Source organism: Leptidea sinapis, chromosome 10 (genome assembly GCF_905404315.1).
Source record: "Leptidea sinapis chromosome 10, ilLepSina1.1, whole genome shotgun sequence".
Classification (NCBI taxonomy): Eukaryota; Metazoa; Arthropoda; class Insecta; order Lepidoptera; family Pieridae; genus Leptidea; species Leptidea sinapis.
The window spans coordinates 12,716,504-12,736,774 of record NC_066274.1 but is presented as its reverse complement, the minus strand read 5'-3'; the positions used below and the strand labels follow the sequence as shown (position 1 = coordinate 12,736,774).

Genomic DNA, 20,271 nt, shown 5'->3' with positions numbered 1-20,271 from the left:
ACAGGCTCTTTGTGTTTTTCTGCGGTTTGCTTTGTATCTGTTCTCATAGTTTATGGATGCATGTTTCCTTGAATATTGTTTTCTTTCTACAAATCTCATATTAAACGTTTTTTGTGTTTTATCATTTGACAATCATAATGTTAACATGCCTATTACTCCGTTAAGTAGAGTTAGTAAGTCTTTTACTGAGCGATGTATTAACTTATTGCCAACATTAAAACACCCAATGTCCTAATAACCATAACATCATCCAAACGACTGGCTTTTTCAATGCTAGCAGTAAGCTAACTGTTTCAGAATATTTTATGGAGGTTTCATATTATGGGTGTAGATAAAGTCTTGTATGTAACTGTTGATAATTAGGTATTAAAACACTCATGTGATACTATTATAAACCCACATTCATGTTTTATACCTCTTATTACACAACAGTTGCTTAAATAACTATTACAACATGATCGCAGAAAATGTACAAAAGAAATGTGTTACGAAATTCAAAAGAATTGTTGAAAATCGTTTGTGCGGTACAAGTTAGTATACTCTAAATTATTTTCTTAATGATACTTACGATAGATTGGGAATGGAGCGAACACCCTCAGGCTATTTAATTAAAAATGTTTATTGTACGACATAACATTGTAACCATATTTTTATGAAAAAAAAGAGCCCGTAGAGTTTCTTGCGACTGTTCTTCTGAGTCATAGTTTTTCGAATGGGCGGTAATTTTTGACGTTCAACGAAAGTCCGAAGTAGATTTTTAAATAGTAATTGCTAATAAATTCACAATACCATCTAAGACGTAGAATAATCAACGAGTTCAAAAACGTGGTCATTCTTGATAGAGCTCCTAAAGATATGAGTTAAGTCTGAATGAATAACTAATCTTTGTCGAATGTATTATCATATGATTATATATATTATATGAGTATTTACTGAAATATAGTTAGCATCTCTTGTTTTTTGTTATATTATAATTTTTACAAGTTTTATAAGTAAACCCGTATTGATCGTTAAGGAGAATAATTTATAACATTTTTAAATAGTTAACATATTATTAGTAAGTAGAGAACAGTTTAATAAAAATTATGTAGTAACATAAGAGGTTTAAACAAAAACAATAACGCAAAACAAAAAAAAGTTATCGAAAAATAACATCAATTAAACACTAGATATTTTTTGATGTAACTTTTATTTTTCTTTAAAGATTCTAAAAATAGTAATTAACATGCTGTTGATTTATCCGTTTACTTGTTCAGTTAAGTTTATAGATGAGATGCAAAGAGAGGAATTATTACAAAGACAACTCTACGTTCATATATCATTCTTTATGAAGAATTACGTTTTTAACTTGTTGAACTAGTCTAACAGTCTCTGCATACACTTTGAAACTTTGTGACCCCATTCCCACCAAACCTCTGTCTTAAATATGAACGCCAACACCACAATCTGTATAAAATAATATAACAAATTGCCTGAGGACTTGAAAATCCTGTCAAAGAAAATGTTTATACCAAGACTCTTCAAATGTCTGCTTGGAAATATTTTTATAGTATTAATGAATACCTAAATTGGTGTTAAGTTTTTGCATACTTTATCATATAAGCTAGATAAAGGACATATTGTAATATTTTAGATCTGGACATACCTTGCTCCAAAGTAAAATAATTAATTTCATTTCATTTCATAACCAGATTGTGCAATCACTGCAATTCTAACTTCCCATCCACCCCACATTATTTGTAATATAATAAAACCCCGGAAAATATGTATGTAATGGCGGGAAATTATCGTAGTTACTAACATAATAAACGTATTCAAAAAAGATTTGACGATATTTAATTGTGACAACGTTTATAGTCAGAATAGTCATTTATAGGTTTACATGTTTTATATCAACATTTATTTCACCCTAAAAGTAAAAAACGAAATAAAAAGTAGATTAGCTTATTATGGGTACATTCGCCAACTAAACCGTACGTAATTAATGTTGCTAGATCATCAAGGACGAAGAGACTCGAGAATGAATTTTTATCGATTACTAGAAATCGATTCAAAATCGATTCTAAGGTAGTAATAAATTGCACATCAATTATAAACTTCAAAATATTGAAAATTACTATTTTTATCGTAAGTAGACTCTCCTTTATAGCAAATGTTTTACAAGAGTAATGAGTGGGATGGTGGAAATAATCTGTTTGGCTTTATAATTTAACAAAAAAAAACTATATTTATTTTTATTTCATAGAAATTCTGCTTCCCTGGTATCTTTTTACGCGCTTTCTTATTAGCTTCAATTGTATGTTTGTTTGTATTTTGGGCGATTTTGACCCACTCTAAACGGTCAGAATTTATTCAAACTTCGTAGATTTATCGAGGACCGATTTATATAACTTTCATGTGTATAGTTGATAAGGCAAGAATTGGAGTGCGTTTTAATTTCCAATCATAAACTTTAGCCGATTTATTTAGTATTAACAATTTTTTGAATACCAATTTTTAATTCAACAACATAAGCAAGAATTTAAATTTCCAATTTTTGAGGAAAGAGCCTTATTCGCTATTGCAATGAATAGTGATTGAGTTTCCGATTAATTTTGCTCCAATTAAAATTATAGTTTAAAATACAAAAAAAAACACGCTTTTATAAATACACCAAGCAAAACGCTTCAATGAAGGGAATCGCCACAGAGACACTGCTCTACCAAGACGTTGGCGAGACGAATTCGATTACATTAAAGATAACTGAAACTAGAATGAGGTAGACTATTATGAAGACAGACATGTCGCAATAGACATTTTATTTTAAATATTATGAATTGAGATAATTTATATATTTGAAGGCTAGTGACAACAGGCCACGTTTATTACTTAAGTATGCATTACAAGCTACGTCTTACACCCGCGATAAGTTTTCAGTCACTTTGTTTTAGTGTGCGTGCGTGAAAATAGAGGTTAAAAATTCGCTATTATTATTTCGACGTGTTCAGAGTTCATATCTTCAGTGTTAAGTCCGCTAAGATTAACCAACAAATCTTATCATGTCATCTAATCAAATAGTTTGCATATCATGGAGGATGCAAACGGCCTAGAGTTGCTAGCACTAAACGACTGGGTTATTTGTTAACTTGAAACTCTGATGAAACCAATTGGAAAACTATTTTGCCTTTTCTGTATGATAATAAGGGATGAGACGAGCAGGACGTTCACTATGCAGTGCGCCTCAAGTTTCTTGAAAAACCCAAAAATTCTGAGTGCCACTACAATTGCGCTCGTCACCTGGAGTCATAAGATGTAAAGTCTCATTTGCCCAGTAATTTCACTAGCTACGGCTCCCTTCGGAGCGAAACATAATAATGCTTACACATTACTGATTCACGGCAGAAATAGGGGCCGTCGTGGTATGTCCACTGGTGAAGTAAGCTGCTATGATAGTGTTAGCTGAACCAAATCCCACTAACCAACTTATAAAAGATAGAATTTATTGCTGATATATGCTAGGATGATTGTAGGTATCCTACTCTGGGAGCTATTGCAACTGGCCTTGCGAAAACAGAAAATCCATAAAAAAGCATATATCAAAATTTATTTAATTAAACTCTGATATGCCAACAAGTCCCGCGCGGCCACAGAAGCCACCTGCTGAACTGTTTTGGCGCCAAACCCGGCGCCGGCCACTTGAGACGCTATATCCACTTGTGCTTACAATAGTCGACGTATCATTGTGTGGGTTATTTAACGGGTTGCTAGATAAACAAGCTTGGTTATTGTAAACAAAAAACGTGATTTATGATAGATTCGTGCTGTGATATCGCCGCTCTTTCAGAGTTGTAGTGAAATAGACTATTTTGCTTAACGCCAAAATAAAAACATTGCAATTGAATTCTGTGTATTATTTTCACTATAGAATATATTACCTATATATTTATTGTAACTTCGTCCACCGGAGAAATCCACTCGTCTCTCCGCATCGAGACATTTATAGACATTGTAAAATACAAAGTGAGGGGAACAGTAATAAAAATTCCGCGCCGAAACAACAAATTAAACGAACTCGAGCCACTCGAAAAGCCATAAGTACTCACTCATCTCAATTGCCATCGATAAGAAATCCAAGCCGCGCCGATGTATTCCAAGCACGTTCCGGCTTACGGTTTTTTCTCAACGCCACTGTTGCCTTTGAAACAAATTGCCTTTTAAATTCTTCACAATGAAATGTTGACGGAGTTTTATTAAATCGAGTGTAACCATTCCTGACATTACGCAAATGGCGGGTCCTCCCCTACATCTGTCGTACGGATGCACCCCCTTAATAAGTGTTAACACTCGCCGGCTGCCGCGAACATTCAGCTTCGTCCCGGCTTAAGCTAAATCTCTACGAATTCTTGATACAAATTAATATTGTACGGCGAGCGTTACTTGTAATTTCATTTGGGATACCTCAGTGCCCTTCACATTCAGATTATGACATTGCAATACGACAAATTCATTTAATAATGCTTAAATAGTTCAACACAAAATGAGTTATTTAATACCAAATTTTAGTCTTCTTTAGTGCATCATATCGCAACAAATCCGATTCTTCATCGTTTTAGTGGTTTTCCTTTTTGTTTTTTTTTGTTGGCGGTTATAAGAATTTATATACTTTTTTAACTTTTCCAAACCAAGAATACGATAGATAAAGTAAAATTAAATTAATTTATGAAGTATTTTGCCCTTATTCGATAATAGCAACTAAACATTTTAATTTAATACATCTTCGATCATTATAACGAAGTAATGAAATTAAAACTTTCCTCGAAATCAAAATATCAGTACAGCCGTCAACTACTGTCATAATATATCTCCCACAGATGTGGTTTTTCATTAATTGTGTTATATATTTACATATTATTTATATTTGTTATATTTTTCTCTTAATGTCTTAGCTGTTCTTGAAAAAAAACTGATGAAAATAAATCCTAAAGAATAGTGTAAGACTCACATAATATTTTCATAATAACTTTTATATTCAATACATAGTTATCCTAAAACGACAATCATCGATCTGAGTGATTATTTTGTGATTAATAGTAATAAATATTCGACACACAATGTTGTTTGTGAATCTCAGAAAATATAAAGAATCAACAATAGTGTTAAACTCGAGAAGTTTTAACTTCTCAAAATAAAATCTCGCACGTGGAGTGACGAAATTCATATCCATTTTTCAGACCATTAACTGTTGATGTGCATCACAATAACGGAACGTTTGTATAAAACGAGTACGGGACCAAATAGTTCGGAACTGCCACCGACGCGAACGCTGTAAATGTAAATGAACAATTGTAGTTCTCGTGAACGCAATAATAATTATTATTTCAGTTGACTGCGGGGACGAAGGCGACACTAAAGTCCCCGGAATGTTTCCCGGACCGTACTTTTGCCATTTAACGGCAAACACTTCTGCTATTCCTAAATTATTATCAGAGCTTTCATCACTTGGCTCGCTAACAAAAGGTCTTTCTAAATGTAGCTGCGACGTGATTTAAGTTCTACAAGTTTGATTCAGCTACGCCTCTGCGGCTATTGTTCTCGGTTAGAAATCATAGTTCATTGAGTACGATGTGAAATCTTGATTAATTCGTTACATAGTTACGAGTTGTTCCCGAACCAAAAGTTTAGTACGACGCTACCTCAAATTTGATATTATACTTTCATTATTTCAGTTTCTATGCCTACAGAGCAGTAGCGTATAGAAATATTTAATTATGCAAGCAATTAATTTGTAATTACATGCATTGCGTTTTCGACTGCAGTTAATTAATTAAGGGTATCCATTGATCGTTGATCATTATTTTATTAAATGAAATTTGTCTAGCCTGAGTGAGGCTAACAAAAAAAGGAAAACTTTGATTAAAGGAAAACTTTTTTTAAATCTGTTTTTCATAGCAGATCAGAATTAACCAACATTTGCCTCTTTATGGACAGAAAATCTTCTGGTGACAGATGGTGACACTAATACAGCATTGTTTGAATTAAGTGTGATTATTTTCCAAGTTTTTTTAGTTGTAAGACGTGTCGAGCTAGGTTTGTCGTGAGAGTTAGGTTTAGGGATAGGTAAGTTCCTAATATAATTGCACATCTTTACACCCCATACAAGCTCCAGACCGGAAATTGTCTTTTTTGTGGTATAAAATTATCACGTAGGAATTTGTTTTGTTTAAATATTAAGGTAAACAAAATATATGGAAGGGCATGTAGTTACGTAGTAAGTAATTTACTTACACATAATGTATGTAATTTTACAACTAATTCTAAAATGAAATGCGGTGGGTGAGTATAGTCGACATGATTGAAAAATTAAAACTAAGAATATAGAGTAATTTTTGTGGTTTGTACACCTTTGTAAGAATTAAAAACTAAAGCATATTTTTAATTATTTACAAAGTTTAAGTATCCTCTCTGTTTGGTGTGATCTGGGGATAATAGATTAAAGTTTTACGTTATTGACATTTTTGATATAATATTTTGCTTGTACCGGTTCTCCCCTCTCAGTGCGCCCTTTTGTTGCCACTGGTAGTGATTTAAGTGACATCAAAAAAACAATTAAATGTTAAATTTTGAGAAAATAGATGACATGTATGACTTTAATACGTCTTTATTGGTCATATATTAGGGGTTAAAGATTGAAAGTGCCGATTTGTACTGAAAAATTGAAATGACTTAGTTTTTTTTAATTTTATATATTTATTTAATTTGCCATCTAATAGAAAGGTAATTTTTGCGATAGAACTGCGGTGGTCTAGATTCGACAAATTGTGTGGAAGCATTTTGTACTGCCTCCTGTGAAGAAAACTTTTTATCACGTAGAAAATTGTCCAAATCACGAAAAAAATGGTCTGGCAAATACGGAGGGTGACGAATAGTTTCTAATTGCAGTTCCTGTAGAGCTAGAACGGTTTCTCGTGCTGTATGAGATCTAGCGTTATCATGGAGCAATAATGGTCATGAGGCGGGGCTGTTTCACTGCTAGTTTTGCTATCATTGTTCGGAGTTCGGCACAGTAGACATCAGTCCGTTATTGCTTGACCCGATCAGAGAAAGCTATACTGAATAGCACCATGCTGAGACCACCAAACAGTTACCATTACCTTTTTAATGGTAAACTTTGATTTAAGACACTGTTGCAGCATTTGACCTGTGGTCAGCACATCCATATAAAACCTCGTAATTGTCACATCTCGAGAAACTCCATGCTCGTCAATCGCTCCACGTGTAAATAAGAATAAAATATGCATCTACAAAAGATGTTATTTCAAATGATTTAAATAATTATTTTTAAAAGATAAAATTGTTTGCCATAAACATTGCATTCGTAATTTCGAGCACCGTTGCCAATTAATTATGTAAAGTGTTGCAATCTACTGAGCACAAATAACTCCTGCAACTGTGATTAGCTGAAACAGTTTCGCCAATAATTATGGCGAGGGCGGCCGCGGTACAAACGCGAGTGTAGTATCATATTCGGGGTGCAGACATCACGCCAGTAATTTGCTAACCATAAATTACACGTTTAACTGAATTACGCGCGTTGAAAGCATTCCACTATTTCCAAATGTGAACCATTCTCATTTTCGTGAAGCTCTCGTGCATCCACTGATATGTAGGCATTCGACGCACTTCACAAAATGAGCTCGAATCGATGAAATTTAATTAACGAATCCGCTGTCTACGGCACCGTATTTCCTATTTTACAAGCGCATGATCCACGAATTATTTAGGAGATTTCTAGAAGGTGCAATAGTTTCGTAATCGTTAAAATATTAATATTTGTAAAAATGTTGTTGTTTGTTTTTTCCTCGGTTTTGAACCCTAGATATTACTTATTAGATATTACAAGGGTTCAAAACCGAGGAATAATAAAGATTTAAAACAAGATCAATACCATCTTTATCAGTGTCTCTTTTTGCATATCTTTTAGCGTAATTATTATAATAACATTCAAATTACTGTGCTGCAGTTTGATGCCTAGCTATAAATATTATACTTTCGATGTGCTTTATAAATTGTTTCAAAACGAAAGTTACTATCTTTAAAGTGACATTTGTCTCGGAAATGTCTGATGAAATAGATCATGGTTCTCAGGTTGATGCGATTTATACGCTCTTAGCATCGCCTTCGACAAAGTGAACATTACGCTACTTGTATCTAAAATAAATCAACACAGCATCGAGAGTTCGCTGCTGAAGTGGTTTGACTCCTATTTACAGAATCGACCTCAGTGCGTTGTTGTGGATGTACATAATTTTCAAACGTATCTTGCTACATCTGGTATGCCCCAAGGTTCCCATCTGGGGCATTTACTTTATTCGATATTTATAAATGATATAACAAATAACATCAATTTTTACTCATTAACTTTGATTTCACATTTCCGATGGCATTATCCCCAATACCTAAATCATTTTTTTTTGATAACAGAACAGCGTCTGTCGTCTGTATATATTATAGTGAAAAATTACTATTTTTAATTTAAAGGGCGCCGTACAGCATAACGCAAAATAATTACTTCATTATCGACCTCACACTCTTTACCAGAAGGAATCGAGAGAACTCCTCATATGTAGCAATTTTAGTATTTTGAGCAAGAAGCAGCTGGTACAGTGGAAATAGTCAAGAAGTCTACAAATGGTAACCAGGGAGGCTGGATTTCTCTTTGACAAGTATTTGACAGGCGGCGAAGATATCTGTCTCAATTAAGATAACTTAACGAGTATAACCATTCAAATTTTCAAATACAAATAAATAGACCAATGAAAATGCCATCGAATTTATCAAGTCAAATGAAATCAAATAAAAATCAAAACGAATTCATTCACTCAGATCAAAGCTTTTGATTGAACACTATTTAATGTCACAATAATTAAATTGTACAATTTAACACTACTACGCAAAAATTTGGCTTTAATAAGAAGAAGAAGTGGCAAACACTCATTGTCTCAAAATCAATTTTTAACAGTTTCATCATATAATAACATTTTAAAAAGACTCACACACAATACACACTGTGTGACAGCAAAAAAAATCTTAAACGCTCCGACTCCCTTGAGTAAATTAAAAAAAAACAACGTGCTTAAATTCAAAAGTTGAACAAGTTCTACCCATATTGTTTATTAAATAATTTATATAATATTTTCTGAAAAAGAGGTTTAGATGCAATTAATAGAAATGTGCAGAAATATAAATATACGGTTTGTTTCGATGCCAATCATAATAATATACAGGGCGTCCCACGGCTATGCCACAAGGGGAAGTACCTTAAATATTGTAGATGATACATTTTTCTGAAAGAATACTCTATTTTAAATTAAGAAAAAAATATAAACTGCATTCATAGATTTTTAAATAATTGCCTGGCTGAACCGGATTCGAACCAATTAGCCATTTTTTAATATTTATTTATAGTTAATAAATGAAATGGAACTATATTTTAAAAGGGTAAATTATCCTTAAATCTATTATGTATCTTATGAAGCCTATTGAATTAGTTGCAAGCAATCCCTTATTTCGATGTGATAAATGCGGTAGAAGAAACACAATTAAGCGACGTCTCTCCGCAAAGTCATGTGATCCAGCAGTTCATAGAGTACTGGGTCCCCGACAATTCGACTGCTGCGTTGGACGCGGCCAAATGAATCCAGCTGATACTGGGGTGCACCAGAGAGTGTATCAACTACAATTAACTTATCCTACGCTTTAACTTGAGTAACGAATGGGTATCATAAAATGTTAGATAAATCACTTTTGATTTATATGTTATAGAGTGTTCTTAGTTTTATAATACTACGATTTTACTACCTTCTGATATCTTCATAATTCCGAAAATTATCACATAATCAGAATTTCTATGGACCATTTGGAATTATACTCAACGTAAAAAGTAGCATCCAAATCAGTACATAAAATAAATAATAGTTAAAAAAAAAACTAAAAAGCACGCTTTATATAAAATTCAACTAAAAAATAGAAAATAAATTTAAATTGAAAATAGTGTAAAAAAATATACTTTATTGTAAAAAAAAGCGTGGGGAGCATTTATTTTCTATTTTTAGTTGAATTTTATATAAAGCGTGCTTTTTAGTTTTTTTTAACTATTATTTATTTTTCATTTTTTAGTTAAATTTTCTATAAAAGCGTATTTTTAAAACTAGTACTTTAACATCAATTCCTGCCTTATCGACTATAGATGAAAATTATATAAATGAACAAAAATCATATTTTGCAAATTGAAAAATTGAATAATTTTATCAAAGTAGTGTAATGTCATCGGTCCTCGATAAATCTACAAAGTTTGAACGAAATCTAGCCGTTTAAAGTGGGTCAAAATAGCGCCCATAGAAGTCGGTTACAAACATACAAACATACAGGTGAAGCTAATATAAAGCTAATAAATATGCCATAAAAATGCAAAAGAACAAAACAAGTTGTACCTACATGTAATGTATCTACATTATAATACTTAAAAATGTATATTTCAAACGGGATTGTTCAGCAAATTAGTATTATTTTATCGGAATAACAATGCCTTGCAACACTTAAAGAAACACCTGAAGCATTTAAAGCCACTGCTTAAAGTTATATTCTCTGTATAGAGTACAGGATCCGAATAGAAAACGCCCTTCACCCATCCGTATGGATAAAAAATTATAGTATACCAAATTTAATAGTTAAAAAATATAAAGCGAATTACTCGTCTTCAAAATGTCTATTATTAAAAGTATTTATTACTAGAATTTTTTAATATATTATAGCCTTGACAGAATTTTTCTCTCGCAAAATACTTATTAACATTTACATTTGTTAAAAAAAAATCGAATTTGTATGTATTTTTTAATGCTGACGCATTATCAAACAAATTTCAAAAAAAATTAATAAAAAAATCGTGTCACCACCCTTAACATTTAGGGGGATGAAAAATAGATGTTGGCCGATTCTCAGACCTACGTCTGTCCAATATGCACTCAAAATTTCATGAGAATCGGTCAAGCCGTTTCGGAGGAGTTCAATGTTTAACACCATGACACGAGAATTTTATATATTAGAAGAAGATAGTAATATAGTCATATCGTCTGAATTGTTTACAAAATACATCATTTGTATATCTAGACTATGACAGCTGTGAAAACGTCGAAAAAAGAACTATCCTATATCACATATTACATAATTATGTCTACTGTACCTCTATTTTGAGCAATTCACGCAAACTAACACAAAGTGTCATACAAATCGCGAGTGTACGACTTAGCCTGTCACGCACACTAAACTAATATTCCTGGCCTGTTTTTGTCGGTTGTCTAACAGCAAGAGACTATTTAGACGTATATATTATCTAACGCTTAAAGTATGGTCATATAATGGCATTGATTTACAATTTGTATCTACAGTTTCCTAGCAAAAGTTGAAAAATCCATATTGTGTTTTGCAGAACATTTCACTATCAATTTAAGTTAATCTACGATTCTTAATTTTTCAGAGCAATTACTCGCAATATAATTTTTAACGTATTAAATTTGATAAAAAAATACTTTTCATCCATAATACACATGGGAGAGGTCACTTCCTGTATAGATCTTAGATGGATGGATGGATGGATCATATTGTGCTTTGAAGTACATTGTACTATCAATCTACTATTAACTATTATTATTAAATATTACAAAGAAGTAACTCAGAGGGTGCCCACCTGGTGTTAAGCGGCATCATCTATCGTAACGCATAATAAAACAAAGTGATGCGTAGCAGGACGTTACACAACCCCGATCACATCCCCGAATCCGTGAGAATTATCGATAATGTCCAATGTACAAGGCAGAAGCTTCTCGCTAAATTCTAGGTGAACACGGCAGCGGCGGATTTTTCTGGCTTGAAGCAATAATGTGCAAACATTGTTGTGAAATTACTGGACCAATAAGACTTAACATCTTCAGACTTAAAGTGACTAACGGAACTGCTACTTGAAATATTGGTCTCAATCAAGATACTGATCACAACTGCATTGTATAAGACAGAGACGGAGCTTAACACTTGCCATCAAATAAAAGTTTCGTCAATTTTTCTGATTCAAAAGAATTACCTGTAATTACAGCAGTAAAACTATTTATAGCAACACTGGAGCTAATAATCCAACAATTAAAATGGAGAAGAAAAGGCATATTATTCAACGGAACCACGATAAAACTTCGATTTACGGACGACCTAGTGCTGCTATCTGAATCTAACACACAGCTGCAAAGAATGATCCAGGCACTCAGCGAGGCTTGCAACTGGGTAGGGTTGCAAATAAGCCTGATAAAAAAAAATAATGGCGAACAGCGCTAAGAGAACAATATCGGTCGACAAGAACCTTTAAAATACACGGAACATACATATACCTTGGAAATTCGGATTAAATTAACCTGAAATAAGGATTGGAGTCAAAAAGAGATATTCAAAAGTAACTTATCAATTAAATTAAGCTCGAAAATATTTAACTCTTGCCTGCTGCCCTAGTTAATGCGTACAAAACCAGAAAGCTTAACGATTATATAAAAAAAATAACGTGTCAACGAGGCTTGGAACGCTTTGTGTTAAATATACAAAAAGTCCAAAAAAAAACGTCACACCAAAATACGTAACTACACAAGCACGTCTACAAGACCAAAGATGGACCAAAAAGGTGACTGTTTGGAAAGGACCCCAAGAGGTACGTAAAAGAGGAAGACCCTATGCTAGATGGGAAGATTAAATTATTCAGTCGGCTAGCACAAACCAGAGAAGATCTGCAATCTGAGGAGGCCTTCACCAATAGAGGGGTTCTTGCCAATATAAATTCAAACATAAGGAACAATAATAATTTAAGCACTAACAATTAGGTTTACAAAAGTTACTAACCCTAGCTGTAGCAAATAATTTTTTTTTAACTCCTTACTGCAAGAAATAAAAGAATTCTTTATTTTAATGTTATATATTTATTAATTATACCAGCACCCTTCAATTCAGAAACATCGAGGAGAAAAAACACATAGGTGACGCGGTAGTATTGACCAGACCTACACTCCAACTGTTTTAAGTTTCCTACAAACCCCGCACATAAATGGGTTCCCTAGTATATCGAATTATCTACCACGTTTACGATATTTAGTATTTTGTGAAGATAAATTACTAACTAAAACCATAATAGTTCGTGATATGAATTTCGTATTTCTAGTTTATCATTCATCATCGTACCCTCCCTAATGGCTATCGTACGATCATAGTTCGGCTTCTTGTTAACAATATTACTGATATACACAGATCGTATTTTATTTTTTTTTAAGATGAGATGTATCCAGACGAGATTGACAGACACCTGATGGATAATGATGGGCCCTGCCCCTATAATACCGGGCCGTTCAGAATTATAATTAGCCTATTAACTTCACAGTAATTTCCCATTAAATTCACTTGTATCAGCGTCTTTCACACCAAAAAAAACAATAAAAACATTTAATGTTCGCACATTATTGCTCGACGGCAGACAAACGCGTCACTGCGTGCAATGAAGTTGCACTTAATAGTATGCAACTTTATAGTTTTAAAACCTCCCTAAAGCAGTAGTTAGTTGTGAAAACCTAAGATATACTAATGTCATTATAAATATTGCGATTCTGTGCGATTGTAGGGGGTAAAATTTCTATTACAAATAGAAAGCCACATTATTTGTGAATAGAATATATTAACCCGAAAAAGGAAAAGACTTTTTCCTGGTAGTTAGAATTGCAAAGTAAGTCAAAGAAAAAACGGTCGAACGAAAACCTTTCTAACGAACACTGTGTTAATGATGAGAGAGAGTAATATCATAAATTGACATTAACTTATTATAACAGTAGGTAGGCAGTACCTGTATATGATTACGTATATTAGTATGGGTAAATGAATTCCTAAGTAGTTCATAAGACTAACCTGAGTTAGTAAGAGTATTGTCTCCGTGTCCAGTAGAAGTATCAACATCGGCGTGGACTTCCGCTGCGTACGGCAGGACAGCACATGCCCACGCGCAGAGCGCAACAACGCGAAACGCGCACTGCAAGCTCGGACAACTCTTGACATCCCTAATATCAGCCATCGCACATCACTACTTTCCTACCATATAAAACTAAAATCACTGAAAACGCGCTAAAGAAATTCTCTTCTGCATAACTGAGTTTATAAAGTTCAACAAAGTTTAGTTGTGTCGCGGTCGAGATCTTACTGCTGTGTGCAGGATTGCAGCGACGAGGGTAATGCTGCTTGGTCGCGGCGGTACTGTCCGCGTGTCCTCGTCGCCAGTCGACATGCTCCCACGGAGTCCCGTGCACTCACACCCGGCAACAAGGAGGACCACTGCGCGCGCAGCACTCCTCCACAGCCAATAGAACAGCGGGGGAGGGTCCGTGCTTAAGACGCGCGGAACTATATGCGAAGGCCTATGTACATGATTATAGCGGACAGGTGGTTTCGCGGTCGTAATTAGCCATTTAATAAGTTATTGCTATATACCTATACACTATACCTAAATTCTTTTAAAGTATCACGCCGTTAAGATAACCTAAATTGCATTTCCTAATCGTTTATTCATCCCTTTAATACTTGCAAATTACAAAGGAAATTGCGTTTACTTTCGAGGCCATATGCGTTGTAATAGCTTTAATTAAAGCCACAGATAATATAAATTGCCAATAAATTTAAGCAATTAATACCGACAAAATCAGAAATTTATCCAAAAATTTATTATTTCTTTGTTTGTAATATTTTAACACTATTATAGTACATCAAAGAAAACAAACAAATGGGACTTAGTGGGTCCTTTATTTTATAATATTGTAAAGGAGATAATAATTGACATTGTATAATATGTTTTTATGTTCCATCATCCTACAATACAGCAAAATTTATTATTTTTTTCTAATTATTATATATATTACTATTCATAATTATTACTTTTTGTTTAGGTAAATCTGGCCGCCCTTTGATCCTCCCAATTCAAGGCGATAATATATGCCAGTGATCTTGCTCAGGGCATACAAATTGTATTTATAGGGTAAAATAATTATTAATTAATAAAAATTAATGACTAAAAAATATAAGACAACCACCCGATATAATTTTCTTTTCATTTTTGGAAACAAAAATTATGTTATGATGTAAGTTGTATACCTTTTTTAATGCAAAATTGGCTATGGATGATATAATCTGTCCGACATAAAATATTTTTATTTTTATTTATTTTTTATTTTATTTTAATATTAACCGAACGTTTTGGCTTATACTAAATATTCCGAGGTCTATTTACTATTTTTTAGTTACATGTGATTTGAAATAATAAGAAGAAAACTAAGACGTCCCATGTATTATATAACATATTTTTCATAACTGCTAGGTGAATAATAAATAGAGTGAATTTGTAGTATTAAAATTCAATTCAGGCCTGCAATTCTCCACTGCCTGTTAATCCAAAGTAGCAGCCTAGCGAAACTCTCTAACGGCCGTTCCCAATATACTATCTACAGATAGAGATACTTACTACCTTCCACTGTCAGTAATTAGCTGTCAAAAATCTGAAGCTGTCCCAATATACCCGATAAGTCATTCTTATCGCCTTATATTGGGACGCGTGAATTGCAAATTCCATACAAACTTTATATCGCTGGTAAGCTATACGTTGTCCCATTGACAGACAGCATGCACGGATAAGTTGAGTTACCGTCGATAAGTTTATTGGGAAAGAAAAGTTAACGATAGTTACGATTATCTCAAGTTAGAGATAGACTGAATATTGGGAACGGCCCTAAGAAAAAAGTGCAGTCATTGATAGATTGACAGATGACGACTATAATCTTGTAAAAAACGGAGATAGCCTAAATCCATTACGTTTTATGCAACTGTTCGCTTTCAAACCTAGCCCGATTATACTTCGCTGCTAATCACCATACTGTAATTTTTTTTCGTTTTTTTTTTATTTCGTTTCATACTAAAATTAAACTACTTAAACTAAATTTAAATTTTTACTCGGGCAGTCCGCCTCTAATTACGTACTTTTAACATCCTCTTTGCTTCACTCCTTAAGCATAAGCATATTTAAATATAAGGGTTCAGGTGGTCAAAGCAAACGTTTAGACGGAATATCTTCCTGATGATGATGGGTACCTAGCGCTCCGGCTTTTATTTTGGTATTTTCTGTCGCCAACTCAGTTGTGTACAAGCACTACTTATATTTAGGGTTGAAGGGCGCCTTGACTAGTGAAATTGGGCTAATGAGACTTACGCTTACATAATTTATACGTCTAATACCATTTATATCTAATACCAGCTGTGAAAGCGTCGGAAAAATAAAGGTGAACGATTAACCTCTATTTTCAGAAATGCAAGCACACCAAAAGTAAGTAGTGACACACTAATAATTAAGGAACATAGTTCGAAGGACAGATGGCCGCTGGCATTTAAGTCCAAGTGTTGGTAGGCCACAAGATGGACCGATGATCTGGTCAAGATCGCCAAAATAGGTTGGATGAGGGCAGAGCAGCACTGATCATGGTGGAGATCTTTAGGGGAGACCTTTGTCCAACCTTTGGACCTCTTCCGGCTGATGATGATGAAGCACACTTAAACAGAGTGACATACGTATCGCGAGAGTAAGACATAGTTTGTCATGCACACTTAAGTTATTTTTATTATTGGCCTGTTTTCATGCGTTGCCTAACAGCAAGAAGCTCTGTATCTAGACTTATAATAAATTATCTTAGCTCTTAAGTCTCCAGGTAGAGATCGGAATGGCGATGCCTGGATTGGAATCCTGGGCGGTACTGAATTGTAATGGGCAGAGGGTATCATTACCAACAGGTAAACGTCTTTTGCTCATCTCTCCACTTCTTGAATCATCTAAAAAAACGGCTGCCGGTCTTCGGGTTAACTTTGGTAAAAGGAGGTTCTGCAAGGTGCTATTCTCAGCCCTTTCTAATTTATATCAACGACCTTACCTCACGTGGCAGACGATAGACATAAGATTGTATTGTTTCCTGATCTAACTTCTCTTATATTTAGGGCTCCGTAGCCAAAAGGCAAAACACAGAACCCTTATAGATTCGTCATGTCTGTCTGTCTGTCCGTGACACATGTCACAGCCACTTTTTTCCACAACTATAAGAACTGTAGAGTTGAAACTTGCTAAGTAGATGTATTATGTGAACAGCATTAATGTTTTCACACAAAAATAGAAAAAACAATAAAATCCCCAATGTAACTGAAACTCAATTTTTTTTTCATCAAACCAAGACGTGTACCCAATAATATGGGTAGGTCTTCAAAAATGATATTGAGGTTTGTAATATAATTTTTTTCTAAACTGAATAGTTTGCGACAAAAACAGTGGAAAAAAGGTCGTGTCCTTTCCCCCCCCCACCCCTATAAGTAGAGAATGAAAAAACTAACATCATGTTACTTGCTGCTACGGAACCCTTCATGGGCGAGGGTAAACAATGCAGTCTCAAAAGAAGGCCAAGGGGTTTTAGACGAATCAAGGGCATAGATGGGAGGAGTCATCATAGTTGAGTCGAAGGTAACTCAACTATGATGTTCACTGTTAGTTCATTTCTTACGTACACATATACAATATAACAATAAAACGTTTCCTAAAAATCCAAATAAAACAAATTAAGATCGACTTTATTACCAAAGGTCTTTTTTATGAAAATAAGAGACGAGACGAGCAGGACGTTCAGCTGATCGTTATTGATACGCATTTTCCATTACAATGTAGTGCCGCTCAGGTTTATTGAAAACCCCAAAAATTCTGAACGGTACTACAACTGCGCTCGTTACCTTGAGACATAAGTTGTTACGAGTAAGTCTCATTTGCCCAGTAATTTCACTAGCTACGGCGCCATTCAGACCGAAACGCAGTAATGTTTACACATTACTGATGCATGGCAGAAATAGGCTCCGTTGTGGTACCCATAATCTAGCCGGAATCCTGTGCAAAGGAGCCTTTCACGGTGTTTTTATATCAGTACATAAATAATATATTATATGTTATTTTGTTGCATCAAACCCCTTTTACAACTGTTCATACATAAAGCACTCGAATAAATCAAAAGTGCACGTTTATTTACAAAGTAGATTTAATGTGTAGGTAGAAAATATGATAATAAAATTGATATAATAATATTTAGAGACTTTAAGTAGATATGTTTTGTTAAAAGTAATTTTCGCATAGGCTATTTCCAACAGGCTATGCCTAGTTTGGGGCCAACGTATATGATGGTAAAGTGAAGTACCAAAATTACTCACACGTTTTGACTTACTAGTGTAATTAAAGAAAAAAGAAGTTATTTGCCTAAGAGAAAACTTAAAAGACTTACGAGTGCTGTAGATGTAACATTTCACATACACTAACGTAATTAGGTAAAGGTATTGTGCGAGCAATTACATATTCAAACTAATAACTAAAAATGGTATATTATCAATTTAAAAATAAAAGGTGAAAACCTCGAAGACAGCACCGACCAGGCAACACAAGCAGTGCCCGTGAAGAGCATGACGTATGGTCCAGCAATCGTTTCCCTTGCACATATCTTAGGGAAGGTTACGATTACTACTACTTACGACCCCACGACACCGGTACGAGCAGTGCCATTTAAGCGAGCATGACAAGCCTTGTCCCGGGAACTCAATTTAAAAAAATGTAACAGATGTGTGATATAATCGCTCACTCAATACCTCCACTAACAAGAAAAAACATTATTTAAATTATTAATTGTAATATATCACTTATAATATATTTTTAAGATAAATAAAATGTGATAAGAAATAATAACAGCGACTCAATATAAATGATTATGAGCAAGCTTACAGCCAAACAGCCTTATCATTAATTGTAAACTGTAATAGAACTTATAACTCAATTTTATTTTAACATAATGTTTAAATTTATAAATTGAAAAATTTTGGAAATAATTCAGCAGAGTATTGTAAAAACCTACAAATGAATTAAGTACTTATTTTATGAAGCTTAGTTTTCGGCACTTTTATCCTTGTTTCTTAAGATTAAATTGTAACGGTCGCAAATTTTATACCCAGAGTCAGTATGTATCTGTTTTTGCCTCTTCCACATTAGCTACAATCTTATACATTTGGTTTTTCTGCATTCAATAGTAAATTGTTTGCACTAAATCAAGTTACAGCGAACGAGCACGGCTTACATAGCTTACAAATACTAATAATATACGATGAGAAACAGAAATGGCTCTTATATTGAGCCCTGTGGCACACCATTGATATCTGCTCTGTGAATTCTATCACAGAGGTAGGATGTTACAAAATTCAGAGCTACTTAACAATAGGTTATTAGCGCTAAGCAAGTACACGATGTCAGATAGAGCATTGTTTACTTAGTCACATAAAACACATATATATACACATAGAATTTGAGATACACAAGGTTCAAATTGAAATTCAAAAATATTTTTATTCAAAATAGCATTCAAATTCCTTATTGAACGTCAAAAGCTAAACCCATTCAAAATAGACTGCCTCACACAACTAAGAAGAACGAGCGCAAGAAACTGAGCGGGCTTTTTTTTATAAAAATATGGATTACAATTTAATATCGTACAATAAACACTTATAAATGAAGAGCCTGAGGGCGTCCGCTCCATTACCAGTCTGTGGTATCATAAAGAAAATCATTTATGTTATAATATCCTGTCCCACACAAACGATTTAAACAATTCTTTTTAATTTCGTAACACATTTGTTTTGTACATTTTCTGGGATCAAAGCAAATATATCGCCCAATAAAAGACTTAATAACTCGACTTAACCGAGTAGTAGGCATAACAAGTATATGTTTGTTGAAATTGATTGTCACAGTTTCTAGCAAATTCCTAAATGTGCTTATATTATTATACAGAACATTATCAAGAATATAATTTTGAGATGCAATACAATTTTCCTTTTTATAATTATTTGCGACCTAAGTTATTAATAGCGTGAGCTCTAGCTCTTCTGCAGTACAAGGACCGTATTAATATCAGCTGCAATTCCCCAAACCAATATGCAATAGGACATAATACTATGAAATTAACTAAAGTAAACTAATCGCGCCATGTCTATGTCAGAGAACTGTCTAATTTTTTTTCACCGCATATGTGCAGGACTAAACCTATTCGCCAATCGTGAAATATGGGAGCCCCATAGCAATTTGGGATCAAGAGTAATGCCAAGAAATATAGCAGATTC

At 33.8% G+C, this 20,271-nt stretch overlaps 1 protein-coding gene across 1 annotated transcript in view; it reads right to left on the bottom strand.

Moving 5' to 3' along the window:
• Positions 1–14,430, bottom strand: part of LOC126966324 (lachesin-like) — a 186,506-nt gene extending 172,076 nt beyond the window's left edge. Inside the window, exon 1 of the mRNA XM_050810314.1 lies at positions 13,960–14,430. Within this exon, the coding sequence (XP_050666271.1) occupies positions 13,960–14,122 (163 nt within the window). The 5' untranslated portion in view covers positions 14,123–14,430. The remainder of the gene's footprint in view (positions 1–13,959) is intronic.
• Between the last annotated feature and the right edge of the window lie 5,841 nt (positions 14,431–20,271).